The sequence below is a fragment of the Phalangium opilio genome, unplaced genomic scaffold (assembly GCF_054372755.1).
Source record: "Phalangium opilio isolate 3A_F unplaced genomic scaffold, DU_Popi_V2 ptg000017l_1, whole genome shotgun sequence".
Classification (NCBI taxonomy): domain Eukaryota; kingdom Metazoa; phylum Arthropoda; class Arachnida; order Opiliones; family Phalangiidae; genus Phalangium; species Phalangium opilio.
The window spans coordinates 11,115,102-11,140,060 of NW_028324151.1; the positions used below are offsets into that span (position 1 = coordinate 11,115,102).

General features: G+C 35.2%; 2 protein-coding genes across 2 annotated transcripts in view; both read right to left on the minus strand.

The window, feature by feature from the left end:
* Positions 1-6,612: 6,612 nt before the first annotated feature.
* LOC149703740 (uncharacterized) overlaps positions 6,613-24,959 on the minus strand; it is a 28,761-nt gene continuing 10,414 nt past the window's right edge. The window contains exon 2 of the mRNA XM_089866983.1: positions 6,613-9,650. Coding sequence (XP_089723109.1) covers positions 8,228-9,650 — 1,423 coding nt within the window. The 3' untranslated portion in view covers positions 6,613-8,227. The remainder of the gene's footprint in view (positions 9,651-24,959) is intronic.
* On the minus strand, positions 20,450-21,985 carry LOC149703741 (uncharacterized). Its single transcript, XM_089867059.1, has 4 exons — positions 21,882-21,985; positions 21,030-21,811; positions 20,718-20,963; positions 20,450-20,630 (listed from the first exon to the last, which is right to left on the minus strand). The coding sequence occupies exons 2-4, from the start codon at positions 21,047-21,049 to the stop codon at positions 20,450-20,452; spliced, it is 447 nt and encodes a 148-aa protein (XP_089723185.1). The 5' UTR covers positions 21,050-21,811; positions 21,882-21,985.

Here is a 24,959-nt window from a genome sequence, read left to right on the forward strand (position 1 = left end):
CGATTCGATGGTCTATTCATTTTCCCATGTATTCCTATGGGGTTTTAAGAATTTTACAAGATCAATTTCGTTTCGAAAAAATGTAACGTAGTTGATCAAAAACGTTTCGATTGTTTTTTACTTCTAACACGAAATGCGTTGTGAATGATGCTTCTTTCAATACCGTTTTACGTTTTCCAAAAATTTTTGATTACGAGGTTGGTAATTTTGATAAATATAGTACGTATTAGGTTAATGCTTCGGTCTAATGATATATTGCCTTTCTGTTATCGCAACGGAAACATCTTAAACTTGTTGAGACTTGTCCTAATAATGCCCTCGGGGCAACCACCTGGAATCAATTAAATGCTTGAACCCCCTTGTAGGATGTATCACCGCCCCCCTCAATGACATAAACTTGGACATAACACATTTGTGTGAGTTATAAATCACTCTAAATATAAATTCCATTGATTCAATACAAATGGTTCGACCCCCCCCCCCCAAAGCCATCGCGGCTTAGCGTGGTTACGTATAAATAAAAACTAGATGGGGATAAAGGTTTAACCCCCCCTCCTTTAATAAAACCTGGTGGGTGGTCCAATTAATAAAAATAAATTACATTGATAGCAATGCAAGGAATCTAGTGGCACTGCCACCCCCCCCCCAAAGCCCTTTAGACACGTTTGAACGTGTTTACGTATAAATAGAAACAGATGGGGATAAATTCTTTTGTTATGAATCAAGTTCTACCTCATCCTCCCCCTTAATGTCATATAATATATACCTGTTGGGTGTCCAAAAGGGAATTTTGTAAACTATAGTGAGTCATTTCACTTCCGAACTCTGGAGAGAAAGGTTGTTGACAAGGTTTGTAACAAATCATGTTATTATGTAATTCTTTTTTGGTTAAAATGTCACTTAAAATGTGTGCTAAATAGAAAATATACGAAACAGTCAAGCTATATTCGAGTATACTTTTGTTTGGATCAGTATTTTAACTACTCATAAACTACCAAATCGTATTAAAACTAATGTAATCCTTATGTTCTGAGTTTTTTTTAGTAATATTTGTTCATTTTAACTAACTACCAGCTACCAAGTTGTGTAAAAACTGCCGTATTTCTTCTTTTTTGATACTAAAATGTACAATTGTTCTAACCCAGTAACTTGATAACCAATACACAAAAGGAGTACACCTAGAACATCATCGTAGCTTAATTTTCAATAAACTACGTTGACCTTATCTCAATTAAAACTAGTTCTTTAGTATAACATAAGCCTACATGGAAAGACCTTAAAATCATACACAGAACAGCCTTACAGGATGGTGTAGAAAGGGCCTACTGAACCTATATAAATCATGCCCTAAATGAACGTAATATCCTAAAGATACACCTAATAATAACAAAACAAAACATGATTACACCTAGAACCGCGTGTAATTTGTACCCTTTTTCAATGTAAACCATATCTCAATTAAAACTAGTTCTTTAGTACAACATAAGCCTACACGGAGAGACCTCAAAATCATACGGAGAATAGCATTACAGGATGGTGTAGAAAGGGCCTACTGAACCTATAAAAATCATATCCTAAATGTACACAATATCCTAAAGATCCACCTAATAATAACAATACAAAACACGAGTACACCTAGAACATCATCATAGTTTAGTTTGTACCTTTTGTAATGTAAACCTTATCTCACTTAAATCTAGTTCTTTAGTATAACATAATCATACATGGAGATAAATTAAAATCATACAAAGAACAACATTACTGGAAGGGTAGATGCAGAAAGGGTCTACTGAACCTATAGAATTACCAAGAAATCATCCACTAAATGTATACAATAGCCTAAAGATGCACCAAAATAACAACACTATGGACGATGAATGCCTTCACCAAATCACATGACGTCATACCAATACACTAAAAATAAATTCAAATTTCCCGTCAACAACATCACGTGACACGTGACGTTGTCAATTCCTCCCAACCCCCACCCCCTCAGGCATGATACACACTTGGCAAATAGTAATAATCAACCAGATCTTCCACCACAACTAGGGGGCATGACAATGGTTATGCCCCCCCCCACCCCTCAAGCACGGCACAACCTAGAGGAAAGACATAGATAGAAAAGGGGGCAATAAATGGGGTGGGGTAAACGCCTAGGGCTCCATATATATGCCGCCTTTATACGGATATCTTATCCGTATACTGGCAGCTATACTCTCTCTCTCGTGGAATGGTCTCCCTAGTGAGGTGAAGCGGAACTCGTCCGTACATTCGTTCAAGGCCCGGTTAGACAAATTCGTCCACTGAGTCGCGTCATTGTATTTTTTTGTGTTTTGGTTTTTTATTTATTTTTCACTCTGTTCTGTTGTTTGACACTTGTTTTGGTTTTTAATTTATTTGTTTGTTTTTTTTTATTATTATTATTATTATTATTTCTTTTGTTCACCTCATTGTTCCGTTCTTATGTATTTATTATTTTTATTACTTTTTTTTTTCAATTTGTTTGTAACTGAGTCGGGCCACAATAAGCCTCTGGCTTTCTTTTTACCCGTCAATAAACATTATTATTATTATTATAGATAGATTTGCACATGTGTACAGAGAGAAAAATATACTTAACCCAAGCTTCAGCCATATCATCCTTCTATTCTCTTACTCCGTTGACTTTTAATTTTGGAGAGCAAATTTTTTTTTAGTGTTCCGACCAATTGAAAAATCAAAACATTAGTTTCCGTTCGTAACACCAAAGAATCAGTCTGATCAGTAACAAGTCACCCAATTTTGCTTTAGCGGTTAACCGAATTCAAGCGGTTTATAAAATCCAATCAACTTAATGTCTTTCAATCTAAACTGTCTTTTCACTTTACTTAATCTGTTACTTAATATGTTGCCTACGTTAATCAAGGCCTGTGCGCGGCGCCGATTTTCATTTTTCGTTTGGCAATTTAAGTTGCCGAATTTCCTCACCCGGGTCCCGAGAGCGCTGTTAGCTCGGCTTATGCAATTTGAAATGTTAATTTTCTCGCGCTTGGAATTTGAAATGTTCATTTACCCCCGCGCTTCGAATTATAAATGTTCATTTTCGCGCGCTTGGAATTTAAAATGTTCATTTTCGCGCACGTTTTGGTCCAGCTCGCAATGCCATCTCGCGGTATAATAGATAGAAGACCCTGAGGCTCTCCGATATCTATGCTTAAAAGTTTTTATACTTTTATTCTCGTGGGAACTGGTCCCTTAATTCATGTATTTTTTAGGGACATATTCGGACGATTGGGATTTCGGTCCATCGGGAATATAGCCATTGGGCTGGAAATCTAAAATCATTGCGGGATATTCGGTCGAATGGGATTTCGGTCCATTGGGAATTCGTTTGAAAGAGAAGATACCAACGCATTCTACCCTCAATCTTGAAAAACTACTCGGGGGGGGTAAACGTAATAACAAGGACTCGCGGCGGAAATATAGCTATGAAATTTTAAACACCCGCTGAAACATTCAAAATTCTCATTCCAGGATAGAAAATTTTTTCAAAAAACCTCCAATTTTAAAAATAAACAAGGATATTTTGCTAAAATGCGTAGATTATTTCGGAAGTAAATGAAGATAAACAGCAAATTAAGGAAAAGGCGTAACATTATTTGGGAAGTAAATTAAGATAAACCACAATATTTTGGAAAAGGCATAATATTATTTGGGAAGTAAATGAAGATAAACCACAATATTTTGGAAAAGGCATAATATTATTTGGGAAGTAAATGAAGATAAACCACAATATTTTGGAAAAGGCGTAACATTATTTGGGAAGTACATGAAGATAAACAACATATTTTGGAAAAGGCATTATATTATTTGGGAAGTAAATGAAGATAAACCACAATATTTTGGAAAAGGCGTAACATAACCGAAGATGATGTTGCATATAATAACATCAACATAACGCTATTTTGACCGAGGCTTAGCGAAATTGCTTAATAGCTGGTGATTTTTACGTTTGAAAGTAATTCTAGTATTCTAGTAATGTTTAAAGACATTTTCTTACGAAAATAATAAAAAATCAGACCCAACTAGCCTCCAGTTCAATTCCTAATCCAAAATTTTGGTTTTAGTCGAGAGCTCAAACGCCAGGTTTTTATTGCTTAATATCCCTGTAACGGTGTGAATCACGACAAAAACGCCGTAAGTCCATCATAAAAAACTAGGGCTAAAATGCGTGTCTCTAACAGTGGTAAAACGCCGTAATTCCAATACCTAAAACAACGTAAGTCAAAGTACGTGTTAATAATGATAAAAATCAATACTTAAACTTAATTTATCTTAATAAAACTAGGGGAAGGCACATCTATGGACTGTTGTCTTTCATTTAAGATGGTTCCCAAACGCAACGAATGAACAGTTTTCTTTATATGCCTTCCTAGAGAAGGTCACTTTTCAAAAAAATCCCATGCTATCTCTATGGAAGAATATAGTATTTTTCACCAAATGTCGGATTCATTTTATGGATTCTAAAACCACCCTTAACAACTTTCTTCTTTATAGAATTAACTATTAGATGGATCTCTTTGAAATTTTAACCACAAAATTAGGGTCGGAATTTCAGTTCACTGGAAAAATTTCAAAGCAGCAAACACAATACGAAAAAAGTTACGGTCAATGAAAAAACCACCCTTATACTTTAGAGGCAGTATCAAGTCTTATCTAAGAGAGCGACCGCTCTCCTAGAATTATATTGAAGTCATTTGAAGTCTTTACAAACTGTATTGAAGTCATTTGAAGTCTATAAATTATATTCAAGTCATTTGGAAGACTTTATAAATTTTATTGAAGTCACTTGAAGTCATATGAAATTAAATACAGTTAGTGAAGTCTTTAAAGTCAAATGAAGTCTATGATAATTGGGCCTAGGATAACTTGACTACATTTATGAAAGGCCACGGGTTTTGGTAAAGACAATTGTCGTAGATAATAAGTAAAAAGATGGTTATGGGTGATCTGTGTAGTGTGTAGTCACGCCATGCAACTGTGATGACGACGTGGTAATGGCTTTGCCGGAAGTGAAATATTTCAAGTGTTAAGCGCCTATAGGAATTAACACATCAACAGATCTTGATCCTTCAGTCTTCCCTTCAATTGTCTATTGCCATTCAACATAGACTAACTTAAAGGAATAGTTCGGGTTAGTTTTTCTTGGTGTCAAATCATTCGTCAAGGCTTAAAATGCATAGATCGAAGATATTTTTTTTTCAAATGAAAATTAATTAAGTTATAATTAGCCTTAATAATAATACTATGATGGTTTCCATTACCCCTGGAAGTAGTCTTTCCCGCAGTCCAGCGGGAAAGGTTCCTATTGGTTAGTTGTCTAAGCCAACCCGAGGTCTCAAAATTTGATCGTCTGCTCTATCGGAAGCTTACAGTTTAGCGATCTTCAAATGAATCGATGCATTATAGAAGGGTGTTAGACACGAAAGATACCAAATGGTCCTAGCCTTTTTAGAATTACTAATCCCAATAATGATTTAGAAACGGCAAAAAAAAAAAGGATTCAATACGCTGAAATATCCGTGAAAGAACGCTTTGAAGCAGCAATAATAAGCCGCGAAACTAAGCCTTCCCCTAATAGTGAATGGAACAAACTTAGCGATAATTTTAGAGTGTGCCAGGATCATTTTCCACCGGAATGTTTTAATATTCGGTTTGGTGGAACTGCACATAAACAAGTGGTACTGTTGAGATCTGGTTCTGTACCAACTTTAAACCTACCAATTGTGGAGGGAGGAGTGATAAACATTCCAAATGTTGAAGAATATCCCTGTTCAAGTGGTACATCGGAGACAGGGGTTAAGACAATGGAAATTGGAATACAAACTGATCTTCTGATGTTGAAAAGTAATGGAATTGCTATTCAGACAGACTCGTATTAAGTTATCGATAGAGCCACAGAAACATGTACCGAAGAAGAAATAAGGAATGAAATGTTAACAGTACATGACGAGACATTAAAATCACTGTCAAGAGACCATCCATACTCCGATAAGATAGTACATACAACACCTAGAAAGTCCATTTCTAACACGATATTGTTCCGCCATAGTAAAACGGCGGCACACTCACCATTTATCGCGTTAACAGAAGTAAATTCATCTCCCGCATCAATAAACACTATTTCAGAGGTTTCTCCTTTAAACTCTCCAAATATTTCTCAAATTCAAATTCAAAAATCTTGAAATCTACTCCAAGATTTTAAGATTTCGGGATTTTCAATGAAATTTTCAGATTTTGAAGGAGATTTCGGGGTTTTGTCCAGGATTTTCTGATTTTGAAGGAGATTTTCAGATTTCGAAGAGATTTTCAGATTTCGAGGAGATTTTCAGATTTTGAGGAGTTTTTCAGATTTCGAGTAGATTCTCGGATTTTTGATGAAAATTTGGGAATTTGCAGGGGATATCAAGATTTACAATTAACTTCCGGTGTTCAAAGGATATTTCGAGATTTTGAAATATAGGTTTAGGTTTTAGACTATAAATTTGTTTTAATTTACCGTAATGAATACGGGAGAAAAAATAGTCTAATTTGTAATACAGTACTCTTATAGCGCAGGCACCAAAAATCGAGATGGAAGGCAGAGTTTAAAATATGTTTATTTCAATTAACTTTTTAAAAGATTCTAGTAGCCTACATAAGTTTCTACACTTGACTCTCTCTATCCAGTATACTTCCTTTTATAGTCCTAGTCTAAGATTAGCTTATCTAGTTGAGCCTTTGACCTCACTATCGTTATCTAACAATGTAGTTTAACAATAACACTAATGATTCAAATAACATTAAGACTGGTCAGGTTAGGTTTGTAAATTACAAATAAATATGTCAAATATGATGTGTCATTAAATGTTAATTTCCAAATTAACTTTGATACATTATTATTATTTTATTAGTACATTATGTTTTTCAATTTAGTATGTATATCAATAATGGTTAAATTTAACATTAAAACAGGAAAGGTTGGGTTAGATTTGGTTAGGTTTGTGAACTAAAAATAAATGTAATTCGCATTCGGGTAGTCCTATTACTAATTTTTTGCCATCTTTCCAAAATATTGACCCTAAGAATTAGTTGCTACCTTTTCCAAAATATGTCAAAAATTATTGGTTTTCACCTTTTCTAAAATTAATGGGAATAATAATTAGATATCATGTTTTTCAAATGTACGACGAAATAACTAGATTTCACTTTTTTAAAAATATTTTCTTTAATAATGGTAATGGACAGGTTTTCAAAACTAGTTGAGACAACAAGGTCTAGAATTAAATAGAAAGATGACAAATTATATATATTAAAGCCATTGTGAAAAGACTGTTGGGCTGTTTATATAAAGTACAGGCAATCAATTAAAATACAAATGCGCATACCGACAATTGGTAATAAAGTGTGAATAATATACAAATTGAGCACAAAGAAGTTAGGAGCATAACTGAGCAACCCTCTGAGCAAAAAACGCGATTTTTGTCATCACAGTTGCCATTAAAGCGGGATAAATTACGAATATATCCACGTTTATCTTAAAAGAGAACGAATTTGCTACAACCTATCAAGATAAAACGGTTCAAAAATATTTTAAGTTGAAGACTGAGTTACGCTCATTGGTTTAGTAAGAAAATAAACTCGGTTTATATCAGACGGCATTTTCATTTCCACTGAAAGTTTTCCATCGATTCCCGAAGGAAAAGTTTAAGTTACCTAACATTAAAACTTAAACGAAAGACCTGGTGTAGAAGGTATCGAAATAAATGATAAAAATGATGTTTTGGTGTCACGTGAAAAACTCGCACACGAAGTGATTGATGGCTGGCCAAAATTTCTAGTGAATTGAAAAGCTAGATTTCTCTATAGGAAACAAAGCCATTAGATTTTTACGCTCAGCCTTGAATTTCCAATATGTATATCGGAATACGCTTATCAAAATTCTTCATACATTTTTAGAATATGCTGAATTTATAGTAGGAATACTTCTATTTGAAGCAGTTTGGACCTACTGACATGTTGCATTTTACAAAGTGAGAATTTAACATGTGACACAAAAATATAGCTGCGATACTTTTCCATTGTATGGAAAATAAGTTGGATTTTAATCGTAATTTGGGGAAGCATAAATTTCATTATCATCGATTTCGAAATCTTCTAAACTAGGAGCATTATTTAAGGTCTAATATTACTTAAACTGATCTTATTATTTTTCTTTCTTCTTATGACCATTGATGATTACACCAAATGGTTTAGCATTGGACACAAACTTGAGCGTTAATAGACGAATGATCTTCGAATCTTGCTTGGAAGGATGTAAATTCAAATTCTCGTTCACCTTCTTATTCCAAATTTTCAATGTGGTAAAAGAACCGTTTGTGTCAGATATTTCAAAGGGAATCTCAACAATTTTTGTTTCGGAAATAGAAATATTTTCAACGTTTCTGGTTGAATTATGAGGTTTTTCTCCAGTAGTTGGAGGAATCTTCTCATACTTGTTTGTAGGAGGAATTTTCTCACCTGGACTCTCTTCAATATTGGTTGCAGGAGTAGCTTTCTCAGCAGGACTCTCTTCAATATTGGTTGCAGAAGAAGTTTTCTCAACAGGACTCTCTTCAATATTGGTTGCAGGGGTAGTTTTCTCAACAGGGCTCTGATCAATATTGGGTGCAGGAGTAGCTTTCTCAACAGGATTCTCTTCAATATTGGTTGCAGGGGTAGTTTTCTCAACAGGACTCTCTTCAATATTGGTTGCAGAAGAAGTTTTCTCAACAGGACTCTCTTCAATATTGGTTGCAGGGGAAGTTTTCTCAACAGGACTCTCTTCAATATTGGTTGCAGGGGTAGTTTTGTCAACAGTGCTCTGATCAATATTGGGTGCAGGAGTAGCTTTCTCAACAGGATTCTCTTCAATATTGCTTGCAGGGGTAGTTTTCTCAACAGGACTCTCGGTTGCAGCGGAAGTTTTCTCAATAGGACCCTCTTCAATATTGGTTTCAGGAGAAGTTTTCTCAGCAGGACTCTTTTCAATTTTAGTTGCAGCAGTAGCTCTCTCGGCAAGAAAATTTTCAACTGTAATAGCTGTTGTTTTCTCAACCGTTACCTTCTCAAATTTGTTCGAAATTTTAGTAAAAGGAATCGTTTCAAATTTAGTATACGTTTGATCTATAGCAGCCTTCTCAAAAGGATTTCTATCTGGGTTAGTTTTAACAGTGGTTCTTATAGGTTTAACAGTAGGAATAACTGGAATTCGACTAGTTTTCGTCGTAACGTCATCAAATCTTCTAGAAGGGGGCGGAGAGATGGTAAAAATGTTTATTTTTAAATCACTATTGGGTTTAGGAAGCTCTATTCTTGTGGCCCGGCCGAATTGGCTGAAGTTCTTGACAGTAGCCATATCGGGCAGTAATTGGGTGGGCAGACGGTAAGCTGGTTGAAAAATGGACAAGGGTCCTTGAAAAAAGTATCGAGTCAGTTGAGACAATCGCATCAAGTTTTCTAAATCAGTTTCGTTGCTTTTTTTGTAAAACTCCGCGTGAGGTACTTCGTCTTCCGTTTTTTCAGTAACTGGTGTCGAAAAACCCCCTCCGAGCCAGTACGTCAGAAGCAATATTGCAAGAGACCATGACCTGAAATTATCAAAAAAAAGTTAAATCAGGCCTAGCTAGTTCTAAATGGTATTGCAAGTCGAAAATTATTTTGTTTTGTTTCTAAAAGAATTGTTTTAAAGTATTAAATTAAGACATCTTTGTTCAACAATTATGATGAGAAAGATCCAGCATAATCTCTGTGTGTTTCTACCTGTTTGTGCTGGAGACGATTAGTGATAGGAAAGTAACTACTAGGGGATTGCTTACCACTACGCTATATCATCCTTTCTAGGCAAGAGCTGTTCCCGAAGTAGCACCGGGGCATATTTCAAATTGCCTGTTTTAGAAATAGCGGCTACTGTTTTGGGTAATAGCAGTGTTTAACTTCTAAACAATTTTAAACATATAGTTTTTCTTAAATATTAAAGGAAAGGACCACCACTTTTAAATTTTAAATCAAAGGCCGTGCTATGAGGATCTAAAATTTGCTAGTAGTTTGTGTTTTCAATTAATTTTATTTAATAATAAATTTGAAACCATAATATACATGGTTATATGGGGCATCATTGTGGTTTTAATAAAAACTGAGACGTTCTATTATTCGTCAATGTCGTTTCGTGGTCACGTGATGGCACTATTGCTGAATTATTGGTCTTTATAGAGAGGTAACAATAGACGCAACATAGAGAATGATTTGAAAGAATTTTCTAAGCTGCATTATCCGCATGGGTACGTGATTTTAAAAAACAACGGAGCAGACGAACGAAAATAAAGAAGATGGCCCAAGAGCTGGGCCACAACGTACCGTACTTAACAGGCGCAAATAATATTTATGTGAATAGCCTCGCGATCCGCTACTTTCAACTGTGCTAAAATTATTACCCGTAAATTCATCTAATATAGCGCAACACGAAGAGAAAACTTGAGTTAGTAGCCCCTCGATGCACTACCCTTAACATTGCTAAATTTATTACCCACAAGACCATTCTAAAAACCTGGTGTTAGCTTTAACAATGCTTAAATGATTACACACGAGTAACCTCACAAGACCATTCTAAAAACCTGGTGTTAGCTTTAACAATGCTTAAATGATTACACACGAGTAACCTTTAAGAACAGAAAGTTTTAGTGATTATCCCCTTGATGGTACTTAAAATATAGACTTATGCCGACGCATACTTCTCGCATCTTATAAATTTCTAAAGCCTGGTTTTCACTGCCGAAAATTTCACGGAAGAATAAAAAATAAATGAGCAGAATGTTGCGGAAAATTCGTTAAAATAAACGGCAGCAAACCTTTTCACTAAAACTTCTAATATGATAGGGTGCGAGCTCGTGGAGACCAAGGCTTACCAGTTATGCTGCAAATGCACCAATAGCAATCTATCGATTTTCTTAGAATTTATTGCCTTTGTAAATACGTTAATTTTTATCACATGATTAACAATTAGGCCAAACTTCTTTAACAAATCGATAACTATATATTTTTATAAATTTAACTCGACAACACAAACGTCTTCAATTTAAAAAAAAAAATGCCGTAGAAAAAAACCTCCCGAGCTGACCAAAAACAAAGCCTATGACGTCACGCATTCGTCGATTCCTATTGGCCACTGCTATCCTTTCCGTAAAAATTTGCGGAAAAATAGAAAACCAATCCCGTGCTTGCCGCCCAGAAAACGCAAAATTTTAATGCAATTACCTCTGAAAAACGGCGCGGAACGTGGTTTTTCCTGCGTTTTGGGTCAATGAAAACCAGGCTTAACACTATGCACAGAAGCCTTTGAAAGAGAAAAAATTAGGAACACCCAATAATTGTAATACCCCGGTGCCTTTAGACCGTTCTAAAAAGAACCTCAGTAACCCCTCGATTTCTTTAAATGTCTAAAGCCTGGTTTTCACTGCCGAAAATTTCACGGAAGAATAAAAAATAAATGAGCAAAATGTTGCAGAAAATTCGTTAAAATAAACGGCGCCAAAACTTTTCACTAAAACTTCTAATATGATAGAGTGCGAGCTCGTGGAGACCAAGGCTTACCAGTTATATTGCAAATGCACCAATAGCAATCTTAAAATTTATTGCCTTTGTAAATACGTTAATTTTTTATTAGGGAGCGGTATTGAAAGCGTGAAATCGTGTTGTCGACGGATGAGAGGAATTTTAAAGGGAGAGTATATAGCTTAACCTTCCCAACAATTCCCATCCTTTTAAGTAGGCGAACGAAAAATATCACCTCAACACAAAATTCTCTCCCTTTCACTTTCCCTTCAAGGACGAAGGAAAAATTTTATACTGCCAAAGGCGGGTATTCTGGCAAAACGGGAAATACAACAGCAGGGCGCGTCAATCTAATAGCCTCATCGTAAATGTGCATCATACAATGTGGCTAAAAATTAATATAAATCGAGGAAGGAGAGTAAAGGGACATGAATTTGAGCCAGAGCATACGCCAGAGGAGCTTGAAAGATCGCGAAATCCGTTAACAAGCAACCGGCTCCTACACGACGCCGTGAGCTGCCGACTGCTGCAGTGTGTCAGAGACTATGGCGAACCAAGCTGTTCGCTCCTTTCCTTTCATTGGACGTAATGCTAGCGAATCCAAACGTTATACGCATGTGATATTATAGTCTCTTTAAATTATTATAAAAAAACGTCTTGGTTTGGACCAAGGCCGAAAAAACAAACGATATGTGTGATGTTTATCATTTGACTGAAGTTTCAGATATTGCAATTGTTTTAGTTATTTTTATCCATTTAATCCTTAATCAATATTAAATTCAATCAAATGATTTTACTGTTAATCGATCTAGTCCCTCTAAATTAATTGAAAAAATTACATATCTACGCTTTTTCAAGAACAATTACATTTTCCGAAAACATTTTATCATGAAATTAATTATTTTGAAGGGAGTACGTGTTGAGCTATCAACATAGAATATTTGAAATATTCTATTGACTTTCTAAAAAGAGCAAGCGAACTTTGACATAATTCGAAAGGAAAATGTAAAAATTTAATCGAAATGCTACATTTCTATTGTCGCCTCTATGAAGAAAAGATTGCACTGCAATTTTCCTCTCCGTGCTTTAGAATTTCTTGGTCATAACTCAGTCTTCATTTGAAACGTCACCACCCCTTTCTACATTGTTGGCGCTACTTGTACACCGGTTACGTATTACGCGTAATCATTTTAGCACGCTTAAAGACCATTTCGGAAAACACACAGGGGCGAGGCCAGCATTGGGGTATTATCCCTCGCACCAAGGGTCACCACCGCCAGACGGAGTCAATTCGCTCTGCCTATAGCGGTGCTTCTAGGCGAGAGAGAGAAGACCCCAATGGCGGCATCACCCTTGTGTTTTAGTTTCTCTGTATGTAATTTCTAAAATGGTCTACTCACTTACAAATGTACACAAATTACACTGAGTGATCGGTCCTTCAGGCGCTAGTGAGTGACAAGCCACAACCATAATCATTCATGTACAGGAATGTTTTATAGTTTTAGGTTATTAAGGTTGGCGGGCAAGTCCGGAGAGTCACTAATGTGAAAAGGTTTCGAACTATATGGTATTATTGGCTGAGTGTGTTGCGACGGCTCAGATGACCCATACACTTGAACCACTGGTGCTTTTAAAAATTTTTATATTGGGAAAATAGAGGAAGGGGGGTCGGAGTAAAGTGTGACCTTCGCATAACTGGTAATGAATAATGTGTATACCCATATTATTTCCGCATGAAATGAATATAACAAGTCATTGGTACTGAGAAGTATTTCTTTTTATGTAATCTTTACCCTTACCTTTGGTTATATCAGAAGTAAGATAAGGGTCTAGAAGTAACGAGGTAACCAAACTCTTCACTTGGTGATGGAAGCGGCATAAAATCGTCAAATTTGTTCACTAGTGCTAGGCTCTATTACCAATGCTAGGGCACTTTAATTCTAGTCCCTTATCTTACTGCTGGTTATATTTATACCGATATCATATTTTTCCTGTGCTACAGAGAGCCACCTACTAAACGAAACCACACAGGATAAACATTGTTGCTTTGTCTCAAGAAGACGACATTAGTTTGAGAAAAAAAGTTCTTTATCATATTTTCTCTAAAATCAGTCTTCTCAGAAACTTACTACAGATTTAAACTTTTTTGGTGCAAACTTGAAAATTTGTTAAGCCAGCAACAATTAATACTATGTCCGTCAAGGTGCTTACAAGTTAGTGAGCAACGACACGAAATCCCTTCAAAATAATTAATTTCATGATAAAATGTTTTCGGAAAATGTAATTCTTCTTGAAAAAGCGTAGATATGTAATTTTTTCAATTAATTTAGAGGGACTAGATCGATTAACAGTAAAATCATTTGATTGAATTTAATATTGATTAAGGATTAAATGGATAAAAATAACTAAAACAATTGCAATATCTGAAACTTCAGTCAAATGATAAACCTCACACATATCGTTTGTTTTTTCGGCCTTGGTCCAAACCAAGACGTTTTTTTTATAATATCTGTCACTTCAGTCTTATTGTAATTAAAATTTGAATAATTTTATTTTTGCTTTACCGTCATACATTTGGGGTTGATCTATTTCTAATTGCTTAAAGAAGTACTTAAGTATCGTTAATTACATTTAACTTATATTCAAAAACATTGATTTCGATAAGCAAATAATGTTGTACTTTATTTATTAAAGAAGTTTAAAAACGACGGTATTTGAAATATGGAAGAAAAATATTTGTTTCGTACACTGTATTAAGCGAGGCTCTTCGAAATAATTGATAAAGTCACGAGCCCGAGCCGAGCCCGAAAGTTTATGAAAAAGATTTCTGAGCTTGAGCCCGGGCTCACAATACGTCACAAACAAAGTGAGCCTTGAGCTGAGCCCAGGTTCAACTGTAAAATCAACGAGAGCTTGGGCTGAGCTCTCTTACAAATGTTTTGGCTTTCCTGAGCTCGAGCGAGGCCAACTGAAAACTATGAGACCGCTCATTTTGAAAGGGCGCTCACTGTTTTGAGACTGCGCTCAGCTTGGCTCAGCGCCGTATTCAGTGTCAACAGAAACTAGCGTAACTCATTGGTACATGAAGTTTTGAAAATTTTTTAATACAAATGTAGTGCAAGTCATTTGGATAGTAAATATGTATTGTAGTTTTGCATTTATCGCGTAAAAATAGCTGCAAAATTATTTATTTCAACATCTACACTGTTTGGAAGAAATATTCTCCGGAAATATGAGACCAAGCTCGAGCTTGAGCTTACTAAATTGAATGAGCCCGAGCTCGAGGTGAGCCTCAAATTCTATCGATTTTGAGCCCGAGCTGAGCCCTCGAAAGATATTAGAGAGAGATTGAGCTCGAGCTTAGCCCATCAAAATTATGCGAATGAACCCGAGCCCGAGGCGAGCTCATTTATAAAAACTAACTGAGCTTGAGCTCACATTGAGCTCTAAGGAAACATTGTTTCAATTTTGAGCTTGAGGTGAGCTCGTTGTCAATTTCTATAAAGTAACGTGAGCTGAGCTGAGCCCAAGCGATTGTGGACAGGTATGTTCTCTTAGAACCTGGGTCTCAAATTGCAACCTCTAAACTGTTTGGTAAACAACTCAACGTAAATATTCAAAGTGTCTACCATTGTGGTTGAGGCACTCTTCCAGAGGATTGTCCGTGTCTTACATTACTTTTGCAACCACTAAACTCATGACGCATGGTAAGACTAATGGTATTGCCGTTAAGGCTTGATGTAGGGGGATATGATTATGCCGGTAGTAATGCCCTTGTAAACTGGCACGAACAGTAGAATGGTTTAGTGCAACTTCATGTTCCACCGCTCTACTACTAGCATGAGATTGGCTTCAAAACTATCTACGATGTCAAAGTCTCTATCCTCATTACAGACTATACAGTCTCTACTACGTTCACGATCTTGCACTACCGAAATCACGAAGGTGCTCGCACCCGAATGTTGTCGGTGTGGAGACCGTTTGGCATAAAGCACTGCCTTTAGTTGAACGTTACCGCGACCTTCACCCAAAATAAACGTGCTGTCCAATTTGTCCTGGTTAGAATAGGTTGGCATTTTGCTAGGAAACGAGACTAACTACTGTAATTCTACTACTTAGCTGCGACACTGAAAGACCCTGTATATCTAAAGAGACCGGAAGTTCCTCAAAGATTGCCAGCTTGAGCAGGTCATGGTGTGTATAGTGGTGAAGGTCGCTTTAACGTTCGATACGTGACACCACGGTATGTTTGGTCCTCCAATGTCCTGACCCGATAGGTCCAAACAATTACCATCTTGGTTTTTCGGATCAGTGTTGCGGTATTGCTGGTCCCATTAGAAATACAAGGTCTGTAGTGTTACAATTGTAACAATACGTCTGTTAAAAAGGCACAAATACTGTTAAAAAACCATTGTAATAATGGTTGGCCAATTTTTAAACACCCCTAACCTTAAACTTTGGACAAAATAAGGAAAACATAAAGGTTTCTTTGGGAATAACTTTGAAGAAGGTCCGAGTTGTCTGTGGAACCGAGAAAAAAGGCCGTAGTTAAAAGTAATCGTCGTTACGTAGCAGTTAGGATCGAATTTAATTAGTCTCGTCTCTTAGCAAAATGCCAGTGTATTCAAACCAGGGCAAATTGAGCATGATGTTTACGAGGATTACCTAAGACGGCAAAACCTTTGCGTGAACTAATTGAAGCCGATCCATTATTTTTTAGAAAGGTACTGTTCTCTGACGAGGCTATTTAGGGATGGTACCTTAAACCTTCATAACGTGCATTTTTGGGAGGGCGTTCTTGGAAACCAAATTATCGGACCCTTTTTCTTGATAAGAAAATCTCTGAAGGCATTTAATTGGACTTCCTGCGTCATGAGTTCGTTGCTTGAAAAGTTATTGCAAGACATGGGCAGATGAAGAGTGCCTGCACCACAATGGTAATCACATTGAACATTTACGTTGACGTTGATGTGTACCAAACAGATTAGAGGTTGTAATTTGAGGCCCAAATTCCAAGACTAATCGCAAGACTGTGCTTTAAAATTTTATGTTGCTCCCCCCACTTGACTGGTATGCTAGGTGATATTTCAGAAGAAGAAAATTTATTGAATTAGGGATAACGAGAGATGGCTAGCGATGTGGCTTAGTTATGGGCTAGACGCCCTTGTTTTATTGGTAACATTATTACATTGAATGTTGCCAGATTAAATTGTTGCTGGTGATTTTGCGAACTATGTTAATGATACTCGACTCGAGACTCGAAAATCAAAATTTTAGGACTTGAAAATTACAAGTCCAAAAATATTTTCTCGGTGACACAGAATTTTAAGTTGAGTGCCGCATCTAGTGGGGTTTAATCGATTTAAAGTTTAGAATAGACCGGTGATTGGACAAAACTTTGATTTCAGCTAACCAGAACCAAAAGTTAAAATTATTGTTACTCCGCGTCATTTTCGTCGTGAAATTTATACTTTGCTAGTAAAATTTATCCTTATTAGAAATTAATTTATTATAATTCTTGTATTATTAATTATGTAAAATTAAAGTAAGTAAATTAAAATAAAAATAGTATTAATAAAAATTATTTAATAGGACTCGAGCGGGACTTGCCATAAATTATCAGGACTCGACACTGGACTTGAAACCTAGTTCTTAAGCTGACTTAAGGACTCGAGGACTCGATACCAATTAAAAGACTCGACTCGAGATTCTATGAGAGCTTTTTTAAGGACTCGAGACTCGACTCGAACCCTAAAAAACTTGACTCGCACAGGCCTAATTAAAATTTAAATGGAAAAGTTTCATTTTGACACATTCCTTACCCTAAAATTTTGTATTTGGAGCCTATTAATGTATTATAGTGATAATGTAATTAATTTTAGTGTTAAATAGGAAAACATTTAGGCTGAAAGAACAACTCGCGTAGTTTGATCTTATTTTATTATTTCAGTTCAGGGTTATCTATAGTTACCCAAAAAACGTATTGTTTTCGATTAATTTCACGTTAAATATGGTTATTAAGTTGAAATTAACGGCTTATCTTCTTTTACTAGTCTTATTTCAGTTTATTATACGAGTTTGAACAAGAAATTGTCCCTTACTGCAAACTTTAGAGGCGTGACTGTTTGACTCTTGCGGAACAATCACTATTTTGCCCCAAAACTTTTAAATATCGCTCCTTTTCAATGGCTCTCTTTTCAAAATGTGGAAAAATGCTTTTAAATGACAATTTAATTAATCGTAAGAATTAAACAGGAAAGTGGAGGCTGGGTGAAAGATAAGTGTAGTTTTAATTTTAATTTGTTAGTTTAATTATAAGGTATCCATGAATTTACCCAAAACACGAATCTTTCACATTAATTATACTTGATTGAGTTTAATTTAACGGCTTATCCTTATTATCTAGTGTGGATTTAGTTTATAATACAAGTTTCAATAAAATATTAACTTTAATTGCAATTACCCTAAAATTTTAATGTATGCGCTTTTGATATATTTTAATGATCATTTAAATTAATTTGAAAGTGAAATAGGAAACTACTGTGGCTGTACGAAAAACTTGTGAGGTTTTAATCTTAATTTGAGCGTGGTTCGTGAGAGTGGATTAAGCTTAAAATTTATTTGAGTTTTTTGCCCTAATTGCAATGTTTAGTGCAGTTTAATATTTTTGCCATATATTCATCATTATGGTACCCTAAACTTTTGAATTTCGCGGCAATTAATGTACTTTAAAGATAGTTTAAATTAACTTAAGTGTGAAATAGAAAATATTGGGCTTTACCAAGGGCTTGGGTAGTTTTAATCATAATTAAACAGTTTATTTAAAAGTTATTTGAGCTTTTTTCCAAAAATATATATTTTGGTTTAATTTCACGTTAATTATATTAAATTGAGTTAAAATTAACGTAGGATTGTGTTTTGGCAGTGTACATATAGGTTATAAAATGAGTTTAAATGTATGCATCACCTTAATTGCAATTTTTAGTGGAGTTTTCGATTCTCGTTTTACGCTAAACTTTTGAATTTCGCGCCTATTATGGTACTTTGGAGATAATTTAAATTAGCTTAAGCGTGAAAGAGAACACATGGGGCTTTACTAACGGCTTGGGTAGATACAATCTTAATCAAGAACATCATTTAAGAGTTATCTGAGTTTTCATCCAAAAAATGCATATTTGGGGTTTAATTTCACGTTAATTATACTTAATTACGTTGAAATTAACTTTTCGTCAGTGCTCATTAAGCTTATAAAATGACTTTCAACAATTAATTCACCTTAATTCTAATGTTTAGAGGAGTTTTTGATTATTTCCAACACATTGCGTTCAATTTTTATCATATCCTGTTCTAGGTTTGTGGTAAGGTAAAGATTATCTATACAATATGTTAATGAATGATGTTATTCTATAGTTTAGCTTAAATACCAGTAATTAAATCAAATACATATACAATTCATAGCAATTTAAACCAATAAACAAACGGCAATATGGACTATGGAAATAGCAAACAACGTAACCCTCCGTTTCTAACGTGGTTACGTTGAGAGAATCTGTGATGTAAACCTGAAAATTATTTCACCAATTAAATTATATAACGACACTGTCCTCCTGGATTAACCAGTACCACTGTTAATTATGAATTAAACAATCCACTGTTGGTAACAAATAGATTATATCCAATCAAAAGGTTTCATAAATGCCGGTCCCAAAACAGTACAGGGGAGGATGGGAGGATTGGAGGATGGTAGGATTACAAGATGGCGGATGAGACTTTGTACGTAAGCCTTTTGATTGACGCACCCCTCTCTCAGACCTGCAAGAGGGCGTTTTTGATTGACGCACCCCGCTCTCGCACCTGTGAGGGGTGTTTTTGATTGACAGGTCAATGAAGCTCGTGGTAAGCCTCGTTTTCAACTACCAATCGAATCCGAATTTAATCAGCTCATTGTTTATGACACGTGACACTCGAAAATATTTGCATTTTAGTCAACCGATTTCAGAGTTGAAATTATCATTTTCGAGAACTGCATTTCAGAGTACTGAACATTAAGCAATGAATTTCAGAGTTGCCTCCAAAGATCCGTAAATGTGAACTAAACCTTCTTACTTCCGCTTAACAGAACATTGTTTCGGGAAACAACTTTTTATTCGGCAAACCTATGAACCAAGTCAGGACCAATTGATTTTAATTTTTATAACGGCATTATAGGAGTAGTACATAAATGCCGATCCCAAAACAGTACAGTGGAAGGCAGGGGAGGATAAGAGGATGGGAGGATTGGAGAATGGAGGATGGGAGGATTGGAGGATGGAGGATGGGAGGATGGGAGGACTGCAAGATGGCGGATGAGACTTTGTACGTAAGCCTTTTGATTGACGCACCCCTCTCTCAGACCTGCAAGAGGGCGTTTTTGATAGACGCACCCCGCTCTCGCACCTGCAAGGGGTGTTTTTGATTGACAGGTCAATGAAGCGTGTTCGATTCTCGGATGTAGAAGTACATACATTGAAGTATGAAGATAGGGTGAATTATGATTTAAGAAATAAACAGTATTTTAATATGTTAATTAGATTAAAATTTGAACCATTAATTTCTCCCGTATTAATCAAATGGTTAAGGGGGGGATGAACTCCAGATGACGTTGAGGGAAATAAAGATTCCCCAAAAAAACCCTACTGGGGAAAAATGGTACCATAGTACATGCAATACCGTACGAAGATGGGTGAATTATGAATTAAGAAATAAATTGTAAATACTGATTTAGGAGACGAATAAAAATTAAATTCAAATTGTAACTTTTAATTAATTTACTTTTATTTTTCCTACTTTTTTTTCATAATTAATGGTTGATGAAAGCTACCTCTAAATTTTCAATTACATTATTTGTTATTAAACCACTGATTTGTTTAATTATGTTAGTCTCCAGTTCTGCCACCTGCCTCATTCCCTCTCCATCAGTTGAGTTTAACTCCCGAGAATCGCGTCTACGTAAACAGTACGAATACACTGCAGTCTGGATGCTAAAGATAATACAAGTTAATTTAAAGTTATTGGAAATATAAGTCTAATTAAATTGTTAGTCAAAACTATGGGATATGTTAATATACCTGTACCCGTCGCAGTTCGGAACAAAGTACGTTCCAGTAGGAGAATAAACCCCATCCTCGTTTCTTTCAGGGCTGAATAGAAATAACATATAAATAATCTCGATAACACTAACTATATAATTTAGCAATTTAACGTGCGGATGGTGTATTTGTCCCGCTACAATGTCCTCGAGGGACATTAAAACATGAGGAACTCCTTCCACCCCAACGCTCGGAAACAGAAGTTGACGGATTAAATTAATTATTCTAAAATACACAATAATTAGCACTCTAGAACCGAACACCATAAATATATAACAGCGATATATTTACTTGAACCCGTCACAGTTCATAACGTAAGAATTAATGAACGCATTGGAGTTTTGATAGTCCACTAGCTCCACCCTAATTGCATTTAAATAATGTCTAGTGTTAATGCTAATTTAGATAACAAGGATTATTAAAGTCAACTCACAAGTCACAGGGTGTTAATATGGAGTCTGCTTTGGACTCATTGTCTTCATTTTCAACCACAAAGTTAAACACGACATCATCATCATCGTCGTCATCGCTAATGCCGATGAAATTTGGAGTATTGACATCCTCGGAGTTATATTTCTCCGTGGGCCATTCGGAATACAACGGAAATCTTCCCGCGACCATATTGATAAATTTTGTTTTAATTGCGGAAAAAATCTATTCTATCCCCTTGAGGTAAAAAGAACGTTGTGACCAAATTTTCAAAATTGTCCATGTCCCATGTAGTGTGTGGTATGAAAACCTCTGAACCTTCCACGATTTTTCTCCAAAATCATATTAGAACTTCAAACAATTAGTATGAATTGTAGTGTTAAAAACTCTACACTTACCAATTCCTAACCCCTTGTGGGGATAACCCAAAAAACCCGAAACGATAAGAAATCAGACATCTTTAAATAGGTGAATACCCACTTGTTTGAATTATATTGCTAACTGAAAGAATACGGTACAGAAAAAGAGTACGTATCCGACCCCTCGTTTTGAACCACCTTGGCGACGAAGCCGCGTACGTCATCATTCAGCAGGACTTCCCACGTCGATTTAACTTCTCGACCGAGAGGTTAAACATCCTTGACCTATGGCACATATCACGCTTGGAAATCAGGTGGTAGCCCGCCGATGGGCAAGGTATTAAGAGAATCGTACCTATTACTGTGGTTTAAGATGGGGGAGCTTGGGTTTTTTAAAGTAGAGCGTAGTTTTGACAGAGGGAGTTGACACGTCGAGGAATCATGTTGTGTTTACACTACCTAGAAAGTAATCCGAACTGAGATGAAGTTCTCAATGACCTTAATACAAATACGATGCTCTTTTCGTATTACACCAAGTTTGAACCAAGTGAGATGGATGACGTCAATGTGAAATCCGTGATACTGTGTTATATTGCGACGTAAAAACTTAAAAACCTGGAAAACATACGTAGAAAGACACTGTTAAGGTTGACAATATTTTTAGCCAATGAGAAAATTAGGAAAGGATGACAAGGCATAAACAACGCTGGGAAAGATTAAAAAACCCGTAAAATACGCGAAGAGTTGAAACTATTTTAAAACAAATAGAGTTGCTAAAAGGGTAAAACATTGTCGAAAGTGTTGTTAAATGACTAAATCTGGTTAAATGACTAAATCTTGGTTGAAAGTGTTGTTGAATAACTAAATCTAGGTTGAAAGTGTTGATAAATGACTAAATCTTGGTTGAAAGTGTTGTCAAAAGAATAAAAAGCGGTTAGAAAGGGTTGATAAATGAGGAAAAATATGAATGAATGTGTTTATAAATGACTAAAGGGTAGCCGAAAATGCCGTTAAATGACTAAAACATTAATGAAAATGTCGTTAAATGACTATAGTGTGATAGAAAATGTCGTTAAATGACTATAGTGTGATAGAAAATGATGTCAAATGATTAAAAAGTGGTAAAAAAATGTCGTTATATGACTATAGTGTGATAGAAAATGATGTCAAATGATTAAAACGTGGTAGAAAGTGTCGTCCAATGACTTAAATATGAATGAAAATGTGAATAAACGACTATAATATTAAGAAAATGATGCTAAATGACTGAAAAGCGCTTTGAAGTGTTGTTAAATGACTTAAAGGGCTAGAAAATGTCGTTAAATGACCAAAACGTGGTTGAAAGTGTCGTTAAATTAATAAAAAGTGGATTAACATTTTGTTAAGTGAACATTGAGTACCTGAAAATGTTGTTCAAAGACTAAAAAGTGGTTGGAAGTGTTGTCAAATGAGTAAAAAGTAGTTGTATGGGTTGTTAAATGAATAAAAAGTGGTGGAAAGTGTTATTAGATGAATAAAAGTGGATTGATTGTGTTGTTAAACAAATAAAAAGTGTTTGAAAATGTTGTTCATAGACTAAAAAATGGTTGACAGTTTTGCTAAATAAGTAAAAAGTGGTTCAAAGTGTTGTTAAATAAATTAATCGTGGTTGAAATTGTTGTTAAATGAATAAAAAGTTGATGGGTTGATAAATGAGAAAATGATTGATGAGTGTGTTGATGTACGACTAAAAAGAGGTCGAAAGTGTAGTTAAAGCACTATAGTATGATAGAAAATGATGTTAAATGACTAAAAATAGTGGTAGGAAGTGTCGTTCAATGACTTAATATGAATGAAATTGTGAATAAATGACTATAATATAAAAGAAAATGATGCTAAGTGACTGAAAAGCGCTTTTAAGTGTCGTTAAAAGACCAAAATTTGGTTGAAAGTGTCGTTAAATTAATAAAAAGTGGAAGAACATTCAGCTAAATGAAAATTGAGTGCTTATTATATGAATAAAAGTGGGTTGATTGTGTTGTTAAACGAATAAAGGCTCTTTCAGACGATCCAACTTTTTGACTCAGCTCGATGGGTCAAAAAGTTGTATCAACTTGTCCAACATTTGAAGGGAAAAGTGAAATAAATCCTTGCTATTCACATGACTAAACTTTTACCGCCAAATGGAACTTTTTAAGCGCCACCTACCTTGGCACTTACGAAATAAGCCGCGAAAAAGGATTTTTTGTAATTAATTTTGATTGGATGGAGAAATGTGTTGTTAAATAACCAAATAGTGATTGAAAGTGTTGCAAAATAGCCAGATAGTGATTGAAAGTGTTACTGGATGATTAACCAGTTCTGATCAGATATTTTTTATAAGGAGTGAAAATTTTCATTTTGATGGGCATCGTCCACCTAGACATCACTAATTTAAATAGTGATGAAGTCGTCGGAGATGGAAACGTTAAAGATTTCTATCAATAAAATATGGTTGAAAACGTTGTTAAATACTAAATTTCATTATAAAGCGCGGATAGATGACAAATTTTTATTAAAAAAATTCGGTTGTATAACCAATTTCAATAAGAAGTTCTGCTTTTTGAAAAATATGTGCTTTAAACTCTTTTTAATTGAATAACAATTGTTGTTAATTGAGTAAAAAGTTGTTAACAAAAGATTAAATAGTGGTTAAAAGTTTTGATTAATGAGAGAAATGGTTGGAGTGTTGATAAATGACTTTAAAGTGGCTGAAAGTGTCGTTCCATGACTAAAACTTGGTTAAAGTGTAGTTAAGTGAGAAAAATATGCTGTTGAAAGTGATGAAAAATAACTAAAAAACTGTTAAAGTGTTGTAAAACGACTAAAAAATATAGGACGAAAGATATTTCAATGATTTTAGGCATGTATAAATGGAGGATACAAAAACATCTCAACAGCGAGTGAATTTTGATCACACGAATACAACGAGAAATTGGTCCATTAACGTAACAGATGTGGACTACCTAAAAAACTATTTGAATTAAATCAAGATTAAACGATATCATAACGTTTCGAGGAGATTTTTGACAGTTGATTTTAGTCAAAACCCATTGGTGAGAATTTAACGTTTGGTAAACTTGTTTGCAATATTAACCAAGGCTTTGAATGCAGAATTTATCAAACCTAGATTATTTTATCAGTAAAAATCTACTCAAGACAAACTTCCTTATCAGTTTGATAAATACAAATTTCATTGGTGATAACGTTGAAATTGCGAAGCATACCAAAAAGCTCAACTCTTTTATCAGAAACATAATATTTTCAAAATTACGGTGAAATTTCAAAACATACGTATTTTCTCTAGAGTTTTAAATACCACAGTCACTGGATTGAAGGGGCAAAGCTCCGACCCCAGGACTGGGAGCGGGCCAACACATGTATATTTTCGCTTTTCCCCGGCAATATATATATA

Excerpts from the sequence above, each read along its gene's own strand:
- LOC149703741 (XM_089867059.1), bottom strand. The coding sequence starts at position 21,049 with ATGAACTGTGACGGGTTCAA. Across the intron at positions 20,964-21,029 it reads ATGAACTGTGACGGGTTCAA|AATAATTAATTTAATCCGTC; the intron begins GTAAATATATCG and ends TGTGTATTTTAG. Across the intron at positions 20,631-20,717 it reads CCGAACTGCGACGGGTACAG|CATCCAGACTGCAGTGTATT; the intron begins GTATATTAACAT and ends TATTATCTTTAG.